This window comes from Neopelma chrysocephalum, unplaced genomic scaffold (assembly GCF_003984885.1).
Source record: "Neopelma chrysocephalum unplaced genomic scaffold, ASM398488v2 Primary Assembly neopelma1_182, whole genome shotgun sequence".
Taxonomy (NCBI): domain Eukaryota; kingdom Metazoa; phylum Chordata; class Aves; order Passeriformes; family Pipridae; genus Neopelma; species Neopelma chrysocephalum.
The window spans coordinates 360,214-377,172 of record NW_020897844.1 but is presented as its reverse complement, the minus strand read 5'-3'; the positions used below and the strand labels follow the sequence as shown (position 1 = coordinate 377,172).

The 16,959-nt window shown below is 52.2% G+C and overlaps 1 protein-coding gene across 2 annotated transcripts in view; it reads left to right on the top strand.

Moving 5' to 3' along the window:
* Window positions 1-16,959, top strand: part of LOC113976779 (acid-sensing ion channel 2) — a 367,873-nt gene that overhangs the window by 290,149 nt on the left and 60,765 nt on the right. Inside the window, exon 1 of one of the 2 annotated variants that reach the window (XM_027702296.1) lies at window positions 61-600. The exons of the other annotated variant lie outside the window; for it this stretch is intronic. Coding sequence (XP_027558097.1) covers window positions 61-600 — 540 coding nt within the window. Of the gene's footprint in view, window positions 1-60; window positions 601-16,959 lie in introns of those variants that run through there. 2 annotated transcript variants of the gene reach the window in all.

Sequence of the window (16,959 nt, the reverse complement as noted above, 5' to 3'; positions counted from 1 at the left end):
GGGGGGGGCCGGGGCGGGGATGGCGCGGCGGCGCTGAGCCCCCGGCGGCGGGGAGCGCCCATGGCGCGGGGGCGCCGGGCGCCGGCGCTGCGCACTCGGCTGCACGGGCTGCGGCACATGTGCTCGGGGCGGGCGGCGCCGGCGCGCCGGGCTCTGTGGGTGCTCGCCTTCTGCACGGCGCTCGGCTTGCTGCTGGCCTGGTCCTCCGACCGCCTGCTGCACTGGCTCGCCTTCCCCTCGCACACCCGCGTGCGCACCGAGTGGAGCCGCCAGCTGCCCTTCCCCGCCGTCACCCTCTGCAACAACAACCCGCTGCGCTTCCCCCGCCTCTCCAAGGGGGATTTGTACTACGCGGGGCACTGGCTGGGGCTGCTGCTGCCCAACCGCACCGCCCGCCCGCTGCTCACCGAGCTGCTGCGCGGCGACGAGGCGCGGCTCCGCTGGTTCGCCAAGCTCGCCGATTTCCGCCTCTTTCTGCCGCCCCGGCACTACGAGGGCATCAGCGCCGAGTTCATGGACCGCCTGGGCCACCAGCTGGAGGACATGCTGCTCTCCTGCAAGTACCGCGGCGAGCTCTGCGGGCCGCACAACTTCTCCGCGGTGAGTGCGCGCGGGGAGCCCGCGGTTCCTCTCGGGCGGGGGATCCCCCGGTTCCTCTCGGTCCGGGGACCCCCCGTTCATTCCTCTCCGTCTGGTGACCCTGGTTCCTCTCGGTCCGGGTCCGTGTCCCCCCCTCCCATCCCCGCGTCGCTCCCGGCTCGCTGGCTGCGTGTTTTCCCACGGTGCCGCCGCTCGGGGCGTTGCGGGGTCGCGGCGGGTCCCGGGGGGGTCCCGGCAGGTCCCTGCGCGGTCGGGCAGGGCACCCACTGCCCCCGGAGCTCCTCGGATCCCCCTGGGAAGCTCTGCCCGTGGAGCCGTGCCCCTGAACGCTCAGTTCTCCTCCGGACCGAAGCTGATGCTCTCTGGTCCAGGAGTGACTCTCCCCGGTCTAAGGGTGACTCTCCCTGGCCATCAGCGGTGGGTGTGAGGGGCTGGCTGCTCCCTTAGTTTTTAATTAAAAAATTTAAAATTCCGTTGCCATCCCAGCTAGTTCTGTCCCATTTTCCCTGTTGCTCCCAGCATAGTTGCCTCTGGACTTTTCCCACCTCCGGCTGGGAAGCCAAGCTGCCTCAGGTGCGCTCTGGCTGTAGGAGCGGGTCAGAGCCAGCACTGCTCCGTCCCGCTGGGGTTTGATAGTGTCCGGTTCCTGCTCCTTTTGCTCCCGGTGGATTCCCGGGAGTCGGCTGAGCTGCCCCCTGCGCGGCTGTGCGGGTTGTGCAGGGTGATGTGGTTTGAAATGATGAGTTTTGCTAATTGGAGCTGCCCTTCACCTCCCACAAGGTGTGTGAGCCCCGGGGCGCCCGGCAGGGACGTGCCCGTGGGATCGAATCCCGTAACTCAGGGCGGTGTTTTACGAACCACGGGGAGTCTCTTAGCTTGGAAAAATTCCCGTAGGGCTCTTGGCGAGCTGTGGTGTGATAAGAGACACTGAATCGCTCTAGATTGGACCTGAAACCAGACTCACTTGAAGGACCTTTTCATTGATAGCAGCCGGGTGTTTATTGTGCTGGAATATTCTGCTCCTCTAATCTCTGCAGATATCCGGGAGAGAGAGGTGTAGGTTGTGATTAAATACTCCTGCTGCTGTTAGTGGTGCTGGTGTCTGTGGGGAGAGATAACCAGTGTGAGCCGATGCTGCTCCACACGCGGGAGAGGAGCTGAATTCCCTGGTCTGTAAGTGCTGCCGGAGATGCAGCCTGAAAATCAAACGGAATTGTCTCTTTGGACTTGTCACATCAGCCCAGCTGGCTGCTAAATTGTAAAGGGGGGAGGAGAGAGAGAATCCCTGCGGGATGAAGTGAGCTGCCCGGGAGTGTGGAGTGAGCATATGCTGCTGCAAAGAGGAGCAGAAACGGCACAATTAAAAAAAAAAAAAAAGATATAAATAAAATGGCATATCAAGACAGATTCTCTCTAGCAGGACGAGGCTGCAAACTGGTACAGTGGCATAAGGCAATTTGGGAATAATAGGCAGAAACAGACAGTGGGTGGTGAGTGAAAAGCTGCCTCCCTCTCCCAGGTCCCAGGTACAAGTGTGATGATGTTTGCCAGTCGTCAGCATGGCCTGACTGCAGGTTTTATTGAACTCTTCCCTGTTCCAAGTTGCAGCAAACACAGCAGCGTGCTTGCTCCACGTTGTCCCAAGAAACGTAAATCCTGGAGTGCTGTTTTGGCAGGACGTGGGCAAGGGGAGCGATGCAGGAGTTCAGAGTTGGTGTAACTGGTCACTCCCCGCTCTGCAGCAGCTGTTTTGTGACCCCAGGGTGGGCTGATGAAGGGGGTCTTCTCCAGCCACCCTGCAGAGATCCGAGAAGCTGCCTCTGGAGGGTGGGAATGGGGCTGTGGGAGCCCTGAGAGCCTTTTGGGAGCTCACAGCGCTCGGGGGCCTCCCCGTCCCTCCTGTCGCTCCCGGCGCAGGGAATCGCTCAGCTGAGGAAAGGGGAAAAATCCAGGGGAATTTTCTCCCTCTTCCTCCCATCCCCAAGGTTTTGTGGCTCCAGGGACACACCAGGCTGGAGGGAGATGGGAACCCCTGTGCCAGGAAACAGCTGGATGTGCCCTCCCTGCACCAAGTTGCTGCATGAAGCAGGGTGAGGGGGGGTTGGTGACAACTCCCTCCGTCACTGCACGTCCTTCCTCCTCTCTGCTTCAGAGCAGAAGAGTGACCTCTGTGTTGTCCTTGAGTAGAGGCTGAGGAGCTTTTCCACCTGTGAATCTCTAGCAAAGAGAGGTGTTTCCTGGGGAGATGCTGGAAACAACTTCTCCAGGCTCTGGTGTGTGTCCAGAGAGCTCGTGGTGGTGGGATCTCACTGCCTGGGATGTGTCACAGGGGATGGAGGTACCAAGCCCAGGGTTTGGAGTTTGCTGTGAGGGCTGAGCCTTGGGCAGCCCCAAGAACCCCCTTGGGTCTGGGTTCCTTGAAGCTTCTGCTTTTCCTCCCTGAGCTGGGAGGAAATAACACCAAGGAGAGGCAAGAAAATTGTGCAGTTTGAACTGGGCACAGACGTGAAGCGAAACGTGGGAGAAGGATCAAGTGCAAAGGGAATAAATGATGGTGTAAAGAGTATTTTGCAGCTTTTATATCTGCTCAGATGCTCAAAGAGCATTTTCTGTCTGAAGAGACGAGAGTGAGGTGAGCTTTCAACACCCAAAAACCCAAACCAGACATGGTTCTGAGCAAACAAGTCTTTGCTTAGATCTGAAACAGAAGAAAAAGCTCTGGAGGAGGGAGCTGCTCTCCTTTTATCCCTTCCAACTCTGTTAGTGCATCTCATGCAAGAGATTCCGTCTCCTTCCAGCTCCTGTTTAGACCTTTAGGGTATGGTGGGATTTGCACTTGGGTGACGTGAAGAAGCAAAGGGTCACTTGAGAACAAGCCCAACAAACCCACCATGTGTAGGTGATGCTTTTTTATTCCTTAATGTGTGTAAATACAGGGGGAGCACTGACCCGTGGGCTCAGGGCTGCAGGGCTGCAATGATTCAGTGGCTTTTAGCTGATTTATGACTCAGTATTGAATTATTTTCTTGCCTTGGTCAAGGAGGGGTTTGTTGGCTCTGTACAGTGTGGCTTTCCTTATTTCCATAGGCTGGAACTAAAGCTTGGCCTGAGACAGTGGTTATTCCAGAATCATGGAGTGGTTTGGGTTGGAAGGGACCTTAAAGCCCATCCAGTTCCACCCCCTACCATGGACAGGGACACCTTCCACCAGCCCAGGTTCTTCCAGGCCCCTGAGCACATTATGCCCTGATTCCAAGGGAAGGAGCCACTCAGCAGTTTGTGTCCTTGAGAAACTTCTTCCAATTTCCGATATAAAACTGTCAGAACTGGGCAGTTTAATGATTAAGGATGGAATTTGCTTTCCCTTGCAGGAATGGCCCCATCTGTCTGTATCTGAGCATCAGGATTAAGTGGACAGTTGCTTTGCTCTGCATCACTTGGATTTGGGTGTTGATTTATTCCTCTGAACTTGTTGCCTCCAAAATATTTATCTTGGTCGCCCTGTCCTTTGCTTATTGATTTCTTTCTCTTTTATTATTTTTCATTCTGAGAAAGCCATTAGTGCATCCAACACCTTGGGCTCTATTAATGGGGTGGGATGTTGGGCTAATTATCTCATCCTGATTTAAGAACTGCCCAAATCAAACTTGTCACCTGTGGCTCTGCCTGGGAAGCTGGGAGGGGAGAGAGGAGCTTTGCTGGCAGGGGGTGGCAGGTTTTTGGTCTCCCTCCTGAGTGAAACAAGCCCTGCTGAAGGCTCTGCAGTCAATACCTGATAGTGTATTTTATTTGCTCACTAGTTATTATTTTGTTAAACAATTGTATTTATAAATATTATATTTATACCCCAGACTTTAGGCGTAACAGTTCCACAGAGACCCGGCTGCTGCTTTGCTGCTTTTTAAAAATATTGCTGAATATTTGCCTAAAAATATTAGGAATATTCCTCAAATATCCCCCAGGTGGGGGCTGTAATTTTGCTGTTTCCCCACTTTATATCCAGCAGTGTCCAGGATGAAGCTGACCCTCATCACACTGAATTAATGAGACATTTCATTTGCTGTGACAGCAGATGGAAACTCTTGCCTCCAGCTTGGACAGACCAAAGCTTGGAATAGCTGCAGGCACCTTATTTACCACCACCAGAAGGAATTGCACAGTAATTTCAGTTTGTGTGTGTGTGTAGTTTTGGTTATTTGGGAATTTTCCTCGCTCCGCTGTTTTCCCCAATTCCTTTTTACACCCTTATTCTCTAATATTTTTATTTTAACCACTTATTTTTAGCACCCCTTCCAAACATAACAACTCTGGCTCGGTGTCACTTTTGGAAGGGAAGTGGGTTGTGTTTAATGATGCTGGTGTGGGGCTGAAGCTTTAAATATAAATAAAAAATCCCAAAATTGTCCAGCTGCCACCTAAGGGAGCTGTGAGCGGAGCCAGTTGGATTCATCCTGGTGCCAATTCCGTGCTCTCCCCACCAGCCTGCAGCAACATGCAGCAATATTGCTAATTTTCTGTTCATGTCAAAGAATCTGAGCAGGAATTAGGGCTCAACTGTGCCAAGTGCTGCCAGAATGACGCTCGCTGTGAAAAATGGGCTGGTCCAAAGGAGCTTTTGGGGTGATTTAATGTGTTTTGGGGTCAACTGAGGGTGGATATTCTTGTTTCCCTGCAGAGGTTGTTGTTGAGGTGATTTGGAGAGCAGTGAGGCTGGGGAATACAAACTGGGATGAGATTGGAACTGAATTGCTGGATCCTGACTGGGCACGAGAAGTTGGGTGCTGCCCTTGCCCTGCCCAAGCAGGTTGGCTCTGGAGGGTGTTGGAGATCCCAAAGAAATCATGGAGCAAGAAAAGCTGGGCAGCAACCACAGTCTGGGGCTGGGGGCTTCTTCTCTCACCTTGTTTAGTTTGGGAGCTTGGTGCTTGTGGAGAAGCAGCTCCTTCAGCAGCCGTGCAGGGCTGGATTTGGGAGCCTGAAACGGGACGTGGCTGGAATGTGGTCCCCAAATGCTCCTTGTTATCATATTTTTTGGCTGCAGACAGCCTGATTTACCCTATATGAGGGGCCTGATGGACCACATCAGCAGAGCACCAGAGGAAGGATGTCACTTCAGGGTTGCAGCTGGATGGAAGGAATGTTTGCCATGAGCTGGGAGCGGAGGGATGGGACGGGATCAGCTGGGAGGGGAGGTGGGTGTGGAGCTGGGAGGGAATTCAGATAGGCTTGGCAGCAACACAGGTTGTTGAGAAGGGTTGATACATCACTATTTCTGGTTCCTGGGGATGGAATTAGCCCCTGGAATTGCTGTGTGGAATTTGCCAAAGCACATCACTCCCCTTGGCACCTGGTGGGGAGAAAGTGAATGTTGGATTTGGGCAGGGGCTGGTTCTCCTCACTCCTGGCCTTCAGGAGGTGGATTAGGTCTGGTTGGGATTCAGAGCTCCCATCTCCCGGGGGACTTCGTGTGACTTGATTTTTTTAACTGGTATGAGAACTTTTAATGTAAAAATCTCTGAGAAAGCTTTGCTTTGGTGTCACCTTGACTTTTTACCTTCACCAGGCAAAGCAGACCCCTCTAATAATGTTATTTTCCACTGGAAAAAAAAATGGAGGTGCTTTGAAAACACGTCTGCTGGAACATTTTGGGCTAATTCTTGTTCAAACAGGTTTTGTGTAAAGACTTTATTGGTACCTTTCCACACGGTGCAAACCAGGATCCTGCCAGGAGAGAAAACAATTTCCATCGGTCACTATGCAGTTGTCACAAAACTGTATTTTTCCACCCTCTTATCTGTGGAGCATCTTCTTGAAAGGCAAAAAAATATATATTGAAAATATATTGCCAGGTTGAGGAGAGCGTGGAGGATTGTGGCAGGCAGAGAGGTTACATCTGGGATGGATTTGGGAGGCAGGACCAAAGGAGAGTGTCCAAGCTGGATGAGGCTCTTTGAGGAGGTGGTTTTTAATGAGGATGGAGCAGAGACAGGTTTCAAGGGTGAGGGTGGAGAGGAACTTGCCCAGTTGGTCTCCAGTTGGGACCAGGCTGTGGGGAACAGCCCTTTCCTGCTTTGGGGAGGATCAGTTTGGTTCCAGCAAAGCTTCTCAGGCTTTTGCCTCTATTTTTTTGCTTTTTGTTTTTAATTTGAAAAATGACATTGGGTTTTAAAGGCTGGCACAAAAGTGATGTGAGGAATGTGCCTCCCTGCTGGGTCAGCACTAACAGCTCCCAGCTCCATCAATCCACTGCTCCGGGAAGACCAGGGGGGAATTTTTCAAGCTGACGGGGAAAATGTGCTGCCCAGGGTCTGGCTGGGAACTCCCCAGGCTCTGGAGGATGAGGGTGTTCAGGGAGATTTGCTTTGTCCTGCTGATTTTGGAAGGTGAAAAAAAAAAAAAAGGTTCTTTATATTTTACGGTTTTACAGCCCCTTGGTCTCTGTTTCTGGGTAGCGCTGCAAGTGTGTGGGGAGGAGGGTCAGGGAATCATGGACTGGGTTGGGTTGGAAGGGACCTTAAAGCCCATCCAGTGCCACCCCCTGCCATGGGCAGGGACACCTTCCACCAGCCCAGGTTGCTCCAAGCCCCTTCCAACCTGGCCTTGGACACTTGCAGGGATCCAGGGGCAGCCACAGCTTCTCTGGGCAACCTGTGCCAGTCCTTCACCACCTTCCTGGCCAAGAATTTCTCCCCAATATCCCATCCAACTCTGCCCTCTGGCAGTGGGAAGCCATTCCCCCTTGTCCTGTCCCTCCATGCTTTGTCCCCAGTCCCTCTCCAGCTCTCCTGGAGCCCCTTTAGGCCCTGGAAGGGGGTCTGAGGTCTCCCTGGATCCTTCTCTTCTCCAGGTGAACCCCCCCAGCTCTCCCAGCCTGGCTCCAGAGCTGAGGGGCTCCAGCCCTTGGAGCATCTCCGTGGCCTCCTCTGGACTTGCACCAGCAGGTCCAAGTCCTTTGGAGGCTGAATGTCTTCCTGGGAAGCTGCACTTGGGTCTTTTTCCCTCCAGATTTGGCCAGAAACTGCTCAGCAACAGGAGGAGACCTTGGATTTTGGGCTCCTTGCTGGATTGGGGGAGGACAGACGTGCTCTGGGTCGTGTGGCCGTGCAGGGAGTTGGGATTGCAGCTTCTTGTCCCACTGAATTTGGGAAGAACAAGTCGTGCTGCTCCACGTTCCTTTGCATCCCAAACTTTGCAGCCCAATTCCCCTGGATCCAGATGCAGCAGCTGTTTAAACTCTGCACACTTGGTGGTTTTAACAAAATCTGGGCAAGTATTTGGGGTGAAAACCAGCACAGAATATCCTGAGTTGGAAGGGACTCCCAGGGATCTTGGAGTCCAACTCCCTGTTCCTGCCCAGGCCAACCCTGACTTTGGGAACTGTTTTTTTCAGGCAGGAAAGGAAAAAATAACTGTTCACTGGGGAAATGCTTTTGCTGAGGTTTTCCTGCTTTCACCACGAGACCTCTGAGCTTCTCCCAGTTTCTTTTGCATTCTTTTGGGTTGGAGCACAGACCAAATCCCTTGGCTTGTGTAGGGATGTGCAGATGCTGTTTGTTGTTGTGTTTGGGAGAGGGGAATCCGATGGCAGAAACATGGGAGGGATTTTTAGCAGGACTCTCCTGTGTGGTTTTTTTTCGATGTGCTGCTTTTTTCCCCTTTTCCATTTATTCTGGAGCCATCCATCAGGAAACAGGATGAGGGTTACTCACATGCTAAATGTGCAACCATCAACAGGGGTTTGTTTTAGTTATAGAATAGATTCCAAATAATTACTCACCTCCCTACAGCAGAATTAACATAATTAGGACGTAATTACAGTTACCAACCACTCAGGGATTTGGTGAAGGCTTAATTAATATTTGCAAATTGGATCTGTGACCATCTCCTTGCATTCTGGGGGACAAAGAATAGGAATTCTTGGTCTGTGGGTGCCAAAGGACACTGGTGTGGGGAGGTGGAGTCAATCCAGGTGTTCTGCAGGATGGGAACCCTTTGGATTTGGGCTCCCCACTGGCCCCAGATATTTGGGAGATGCTGCTGAGGGTTTGCTCAATGAAAGGGGCTCTGGGAGCCTGAGAATGCTGGGTTTGCCCTTCCCTCTGGTCTGGTTCAGAGTAACATCATTTATCCTGAAATTCCAGGGCTGCTGGAGCTTGTTCCCAGTGGAATCATTGCCTGGTGCCATCAGGGCTTTGCAGCATCTCAGGATGGCTCCAGAAACAGCTGCTTTTCCCAGTGGGAATTGGAGCTGGGATGAGGTTTTCCTTTTGGGACTTGCTTTTCCCACCCTGTCATTTATCCTGAAATCCCTGGATCTTGTTCCCAGTGGGGTGTTCCATGGTGTTACAAGGTGCCCATAAGGGCTGGATCCAGGAGCAGTCATTTTTCCAAGTGAAATAGGTGAGGTTGGAGCTGGGATGAGCTTTTTCCCATCGAGTCATTTATCCTGAAATCCCTGGGATGCCAGAGCTCGTTCCCAGTGGGATCATTGCCTGGTGCCATCAGGGCTTTGCAGCATCTCAGGATGGCTCCAGAAACAGCTGCTTTTCCCAGCAGGATGGGTGGAATTGGAGCTGGGATGAGCTTTTCCTTTTTGGACTTGCTTTTCCCATCCTGGCTGTGGATTTGCCACCTCCTGAGCTGGGATGGAGGAAAACTCTTGGGTTATTCCCATGTTCTCCTCCCCTTGGAGGGGCAGTTCTCCATCCTTCAGGATGGAACAACTGCTGCAGGGGGTTATTCCAACTCATTTATCCCTGGGATGGGCTGAGCCTGCGTGTCTGTCCATACATTTTGCACGTGGATGCCATCCAAGGTCCTATTTTCCATTCCCTTCCATGCAGGCAGAGTCCAGCTTGGTCCTGGTCCTGGATGCAGGAATGGTGGGATGTCCTTGTGTCTGATTTCAGGGGAAATCCTGCCTCAAGTGGGTTTCCCAGGCTTTCAAACACAGAAATCTGGCTCCAGACGTGGGTGTTGTCCCCAAAAGGCTTCACAGCACGTGGGCAGGTGTGGCCAGGGCTGCTTTACATTGCAATTCCCTGTTTTCCTGCATTTCCTGGCCGTTTTCACCACTTCTTTCACCTTTCCCTAATTTCCAGTCCCTCTCTGAGCCAACAGTCACCCATCAGTCTTGGTCTGCTTTGAAATCAGGGCTCTACACTCTTCTCTCCTTCTGAAAACGGGGATCCCTGAGGCTGCAAACCTGAGATAATGCAGCTGATTCATTTCCCACTTGTGGGAATTCTTCCTCTTTTTTATTTTCCTTTCCCCCCCGCCCCGTAATTTCATGCAGTGGGAGCAGATATTTGTAATTTTTTTCAGTGATTGCTCTGCTCCCCTCTTCCCCCAGTTTTATAATTTACTTCTGGAATAAAAACAAACTCCAGCAAAACATCCTCCTCAACACCCTTGAGCTTTAAATTTTCCAATAATAAAGTGGGAACATAAATTAAGAACTAGAGCTGTTACTAATCTTATGACCACACTCACTCCCATCCTGATTTTCCTATGGTATATTAAATCAAGAAGAATGGCCTATTATAATACAATTAGCTGTGATTCACAGGCAGGAATTGCTGGAGCCAGTGTGGGGGAAAAAGTTGCATTAATATGATTGGAAAAGGCTTGAAACCTTTGTGGTTTGGGGTTTTTTTTTTGTTTCTTTCCTTTTTGCCTTTTAAAAAACCCTTCAGCTGCAGCCAAGAGCCATGGGGGGGGGATTCACTCTGTATTTTGTCATAAATTTGTGTTATGATCCAAAATGTCTCATTGTGGGCATGTAAATAATTCTGGGCTCCCAGCATATGTTACTCACATCAACAATCTCATCCTTTTAGCTTTGTTAGATTTAATGCCTCAGTGCCCCCAGTCTGCTCTGGTGGAAGGACCCCAGTCTGTTGGCACAGTGGGCAGGAGGAAAAGTGGCAGCAACTTGGCCTTGGAGCTGTTCCAGCTCCAAACCAAACCAAGCAGAGCTTTGGGAGATTTGCTGGAGAAATGGAATCAGGGAATCATGGAGTGGTTTGGGTTGGGAGGGTCCTTGAGATCATCTCGTGCCACCTCCTACCCTGGGCAGGGACACCTTCCCCTGGTGCTGGGGTGCAAGGAATGCTGCCCATCCTGAGCCTTAGGATGGAAAAGAGCTTTATTCCAGCTCAGGCACATCCATAGGTACCTCCCTCCCTGCTTTGCTTTTCTCCACTGACCACAGGAGGGTTTGGCAGGGTTTGGGGCCGTGTTTTACTGTCGAGGTCTGAATTTAGGTGAGGTAAAATCTGCTTTAGTTATTATCACAGAATCCCAAAATGGTTTGGGTTGGAAGGGACCTTAAGGATCGTCCAGTGCCACCCCCTGCCATGGGCAGGGACACCTTCCACTAGCCCAGGTTGCTCCAAGCCCCATCCAACCTGGCCTTGGACACTTCCAGGGATCCAGGGGCAGCCACAGCTTCTCTGGGCAACCTGTGCCAGGGCCTCCCCACCCTCCCAGGGAAGAATTCCTTCCCAATATCCCATCTATCCCTGCCCTCTGGCAGTGGGAAGCCATTCCCCTTGTCCTGTCCCTCCAGACCTTGTAAACAGTCTCTCTCCATCTTTCCTGTAGCCCTTTTAGGTCCTGGAAGGGGCTTTGAGGTCTCCCTGGATCCTTCTCCTCTCCAGGCTGAACGATCAGATTTCACTCACCCTTTCCTTGTAGGAACAGAAAGGAAAGGTGGAAGCTGAGTGACATCTGCCCTGGCTTGAGGAAACGTGGAATCTCAGAATGGTTTGGGTTTGAAGGGACCTTAAAGCTCATCCCACCCCTGCCGTGGGCAGGGACACCTTCCATAGGAACAGCTCCATGTGCTCTCAGGCTGCTCAGGGAGCATTTGGGGTTTGGGGTCTCTTGGAGGACTTGCTGCTTGGGACTGTGGGCCCTGAACTGTGTTTCTGGTGGAAGGGAGGCTTCAGGGTCATCTCATTCCCATGGAGTTGGTGCTTGAGGTCCTTTAGGCTCTGACTTGGGGTTGTGCTCCTTAAAGCCTCATAATTCCAAGCAGTTGTTGCCTTTCCTCCCTGCAGGTGCAGTGCCAATGGGAGATACTCTGTGCAGATCCCAAGGGTTTTGTCCCTCTTGGGTTTTTTTTTTTGAATGGGATGTTGAAAATTCCTTTTTTTGTGTGCTTGTGAGAGAGAGGAAAAGCCCTCTGTCCTCTCTGTCCTTAACCAGCCCATGGGAAGAGACCTGGATTTCTCCCACTCTGCCTGAGGGCAAACACTGACCAAACTACCCAGGAAAACGTGCCTGGAATCACTTGCAAAACCGGGAGGGAAATTTAAGTTGACTTTTCTCCTCAGCCCTTTCTCAAGGTGCTGGAGGGAAGTACCCACTTCCACAGGGCTTTCCCAGGCTGTGGGGAGAAATTCCCAGGAATGGTGGGGAGAAAGGCTGAGGGTCCTTTCCCATCCCAGTCTAGAAGGGAATGTGGCTTGTGAGGGTGTTTCCAGTGTTTTATATTATTTTTTCAAAGCTGGAGCCTTGCTGAGGGTTAAAAGAAATGTCTGCAAACATTCCAGCTTTCTCCTCCCTGCCTGCTCTGGCTTGGGAATTGTTCCTCCATCCCCTCCAGGAGCCAGGGAGAGGTTTCCCCCTTTTTGCAGGCAGGGAGATGGGGTGGGACAGAGATTCCAGGCAAACTGCAGCTGTGCTCCCACCCCTCTGTGGCTCCCTGGAGAACGGGAATTCTGCCCAGCTCAGGGTCAGCCACTGCCCTGTCACCAACCTGCTCCCCTGGGGCTTGTCTTGGGCTGTTTCCTCTCTCTCAGACCTTTTTTTCTTTCCTATATTTAGTCCAAAACGCTGGAAAAGAGGCCAGTTTTTTGCTGTGCAGCAGGAAAACGGCTGGAAAGGGCCCTCTGGAACACACCAACGTGTCCCTCCAGGTGCACAGAACTTTATAACAAATATTTTGCAATAGCAGTGGATTCTCTAAGGGGTAAATAGTGTTTACCCTCGATTTTCTTCCCCTCCTGGCATAATGGATGGTGGGATGGGGAGGTTGGGATCACCTCCAGTTGAGATCTCCAGCTAATTCCCTGCACTGGGTGCTAATTAAGCATCTCCTGCTCTCTAAAGCAGCAATTTATCCCTTCAGAGGGTGCATTTCCACCAGAAGGTCTCACCCTGCCTGAGTTATTCCCTGTGAAACAATACTGAAAATATTTCCTGTGTGAGGTGCGTCGTGTGCTCAGGATCCCAGCTCCCTCCACCACCAGCTTTGGAATATCAAACCCATCAATCATTCTGCTTTTAATAATGGCTGCAGCCATTTATTCTCCCCGTGGAAACCTCCTCCAAGTCTTGGATGACTTATGGCCCCCAAGGCTGGGGCTGGATCCTGGTTTATTGGTGGTTCTCTTGCATCCACCAACATACTTCAGCAGAGGAGCCAGCCAAGGATTCCTGCAAAACTGGCTCTTTGCTTCAGGAAAGGGCATTTTCTTTTTATCCTTCCCAACTTGGCCTCCTCTTCTCAGTCCCTGTGTTGGTCACAGCTTTGATTTCCCTCAGCCCTTCCCTCCCTCCAGCTTTATCAGTCTCCCAGTGCTCTCACACCCCCTTTTCCCCCCTCCCTGCTGGGGCTGGGGACACGAGGGTCCCCAATCCTGTGCTGAGGTGGTGGCCCCTCATGTGCAGGGGTGAGGTTGTGGTTGTAGGAGCTGTTTCAGGGTCACGCTTTGTGCTCGCTGCTCTCTCATTAAATGTTAAAAAACAATTTCCAGGCATTAAAAGGTTGATCTCCCTGACTCTGGGATCAGGTTTTCCTAACCCTGGAGGGCAGAGGCTTCACTGTGGCTTTTGTGCCAGGCAGAAAAAGTGAGGAGAGGGATGGGACACATGGATGCTCCTGTCTTGGATGGGTTTTTTTCCTCCTGTTTCAAACTCCCAGGTTGGCACAGCCTTTGCAGAAGGCTCCCTGGTGCTCTGCATCACTCCTGGTGACTTTTCCTGGCCTTATTTCTCCTTTCCATCACGTTCCTGCAGCTTTTGTCACGTTTTCCACTCTGTCTGCAGGCCGTGCTACTGCTTGGTTGTCCAAGTCCATCCCACATTTCCCTGTTGGTTGAGCAATATTTTCCATCAAATATTGAAAATAAAGCTTTTTATGTTTTAAACATCCTTCTTAAGATGGTGGGGCCCAGAAGTGCCCAAGGTGTTGCCTCACCTCCTGCTCTGTGTGCAGTCCATGAGAGAAGGATGTGAAGGTCCTTGGATGAGGGTTAATAAAAATGCCATTTTAAGATGGTTAAAGGTTTTCTGAGGTGTTTTGTGTTTTGCTTTCTGGCTTGGGCGTTGCTCGAGGTGAAATATCCGAGCTTTCCTTGATGGTCTTAAGGATTAAGATCAAAAAAAATCAGAGATTTTCTGGGTGTCCTCAGTGCTGGCCTTTGAACATCCAGCAGTGTGTGATCACACAGCCCAGGGCTTGGCTGGGTGGAACGAAAGCCCAGGGTAATCTTGTGATGTCTGAGCAAGTTAATGCTGTGGTCACCTAAAAAAAAAATTGCAGGTTTTAGGGCTGGAGGGGAGGAAGGTTCTGCAGAGGGACCTGGACAGGCTGGGTCAGCAAGGCCCAGTGCCAGGTCCTGTTCTTGGGTCGTAATAACCCCTTGGAATGCTCCAGGCTGGGGGAAGGAGTGGCTGGAAAGCTGGGAAGGGACCTGGGGGTGCTGGTGACAGGGGCTGGACACGAGCCCAGGGGGGCAAGAGGCCAAGGGCACCTGGGCTGTGTCAGCAATGGTGTGGGCACAGGAGCAGGGCAGGGATTGTCCCCCTGTGCTGGCACTGCTCAGGTCACACCTCCAGGGCTGTGTCCAGCTCTGGGCCCCTCAGGACAAGAAGGACATGGAGGGGCTGGAGTGTTCCAGGGAAGGGGCTGGAGCAGCAGGAGGAGCTGAGGGAGCGGGGGGGGCTCAGCCTGGAGAAAAGGAGGCTCAGGGGGGACCTTCTGGCTCTGCAGCTCCCTGACAGGAGGGGGGAGCCGGGGGGGGTCGGGCTCTGCTCCCAGGGAACAAGGGACAGGAGGAGAGGGAACGGCCTCAAGCTGTGCCAGGGGAGGGTCAGGTTGGACAGCAGGAGGAATTTCTTCCTGGAAAGGGTTGTTAAACATTGGGATGAGCTGCCCAGGGAGGTTTGGAGTCCCCATCCCTGGAGGTGTCCAAGGAAGGCCTGGCTGTGGCACTCAGTGCTCTGGGCTGGGAGACAAGGTGGGGATGGGGCACAGGGTGGGCTCGATGATCTTGGAGATCTTTTCCAACCTCAGTATCCCGGGATTCTGAGGTGAGAAACGTGGGCATTGGTAGGGAAGACAATTGGTGTGGGTTTGAGGAGCTGCTCTGATCCGTCCCAGCAGCTCTGGCAACATCTGGAGGGGTTTGCAGATGGTCGGACGAGCCAGGCAGGGAGATGCCAAGTGCTGGGGAAGAGCTGTGAGTTTGTGGTGGGTGGGTGGTGGGATCTGTGCTATCCAAACATCAGAAATAGCTCCTGATGCTCCTCTGCTTTTCCCAGCCTGGCTGAGTCATCCCTCTACCTTTTCATTAACGTTGTGGGCGCCGCTGTTTCGGGATCTTCCTTGTTGGCCCGTCACCAGCCTGCCTGGGGTGGTGATTGCCTCCCTGGGAGGATGTGGTGGGATGTGCCTGAGTCCCCACACTGATGGAGAGGAGACTCAGGAAAGGGGGAGGATTTCCCTGAGCGGCACCTCCACGATTGTAGCTGTTCCTGTGGCTCTGAGGGAAGTGGAAAACAACCCTCAGCTCCAGAGGGAAAATCACACTCCGTGGCATGAGGGGAAAACTAGAGAGGGGTTCCTACAGAAAGGCTTTCATCCTATCCCAAAATGAGGGAGGAGGGGAGCTGGGGGTCCTCTCCAGCCTCCAGGTTCCAGGTCCCCCCCAGCTCTCCCAGCCTGTCCCCAGAGCTGAGGGGTGCTGTGATCTCCTCCCGCACAGCTCAGCCTGAGCGGCTTCCCGTGAAAAACACTGCATTTTGTTTGGGTTGCTCTCCACTTTTTTGAAGTGGTTTTGCATCTTTGGCCTCCCTTTCCTGCCTGTCTCATGAAAGGTGAGCTCCAGTGGAGATGAAGGGAAGCCCAAGCCATCAGTGCCAAGTGTGTGAGCTCCTCTGCTGTGTTCACACGGGTTATTAGTGGGACTGTTGATTTTTGGTCTTCAAAAGCCCAGTGCCAAGAGGGGTGGCAGTGCTGTGGTTGGGTCTTCACCTCTCATTTTCCCATCCGAAGGATCACAGTCTCCTCTCACCTCCCTGCAGGCACTGGGTGGACTCACGCCGAGAGTTTTGACTTCTGTCAGCGAGAGAGGAATAAGTGCAAAAGGGTCTGAGATGCCTCAAAAACATCGTTTCCCAGCAACTAAACAGGAGCAGGGGAAAAAAAAAAGCAGAGAAAATAACTTGCTATCTGGCAACCTGTTTGTTTTAGAAGTCGTTCCTGAGGCAGCAGGGCTTGTTAGCATTAGGCTGACACTTGCTTGGTTTTCATCTTGCTCTCTCCAGGCTGGGAAAGGCAATGGCCCTTTTGATGTCAGACATCAAGAAAGCAGGTTCCTGTGTGCCAGGTGGGGATTCCAGAAGAGCAGGGGATACAGCCCTCCTGCAGCAAACCAGTGGCTTAATGCACAGAGCTCGTTTGCTAATTCTTAGATCCTCATGTTTAAATGTAAAAAGCGGTGGTGGTTTAAGTTGAAATCGTGGATGAAGGAAGAGCTGGGGAATAATGAGGGTAAAGCTCATCGTGATGAAGATGTGCTGCTGCTTGAGGAGAAGATCAGCACCAGGCTGGGATGTGCCATGGGGTGGTTTATGCTCTGCCTCTGGAATAAGTTTGTCTGGAAGCTCTGGGTGTCCATGATGCAGGAATTCAGAGTCATGGAAGGGTTTGGGCTGGAAGGGACCTTAAAGCCCATCCAGTGCCACCCCCTGCCATGGGCAGGGACAACTTCCACCAGCCCAGGTTGCTTCAACCTGGCCTTGGACACTTGCAGGGATGAAATTTTTGACAGAGAGGGATCAGCCATTGGAATGGGCTGCCCAGGGAGGGGGTGGAGTCACCATCCCTGGAGGTGTTGAAGGTGAGAGTGGATGTGGCATCAGTGCCATGGGCTGGGAACCACGGCAGGGTTGGATCAAGGGTTGGACTTGATGATCTCAGAGGTCTTTCCAGCCTGGATGATTCCATGGTTCTATGATTCCATGATTCTATGATTCCATGTTTCTATGATTCCATGATTCTATGATTCTATGATTCCACGTTTCTATGATTCCATGATTCTATGATTCTATGATTCCATGATTCTA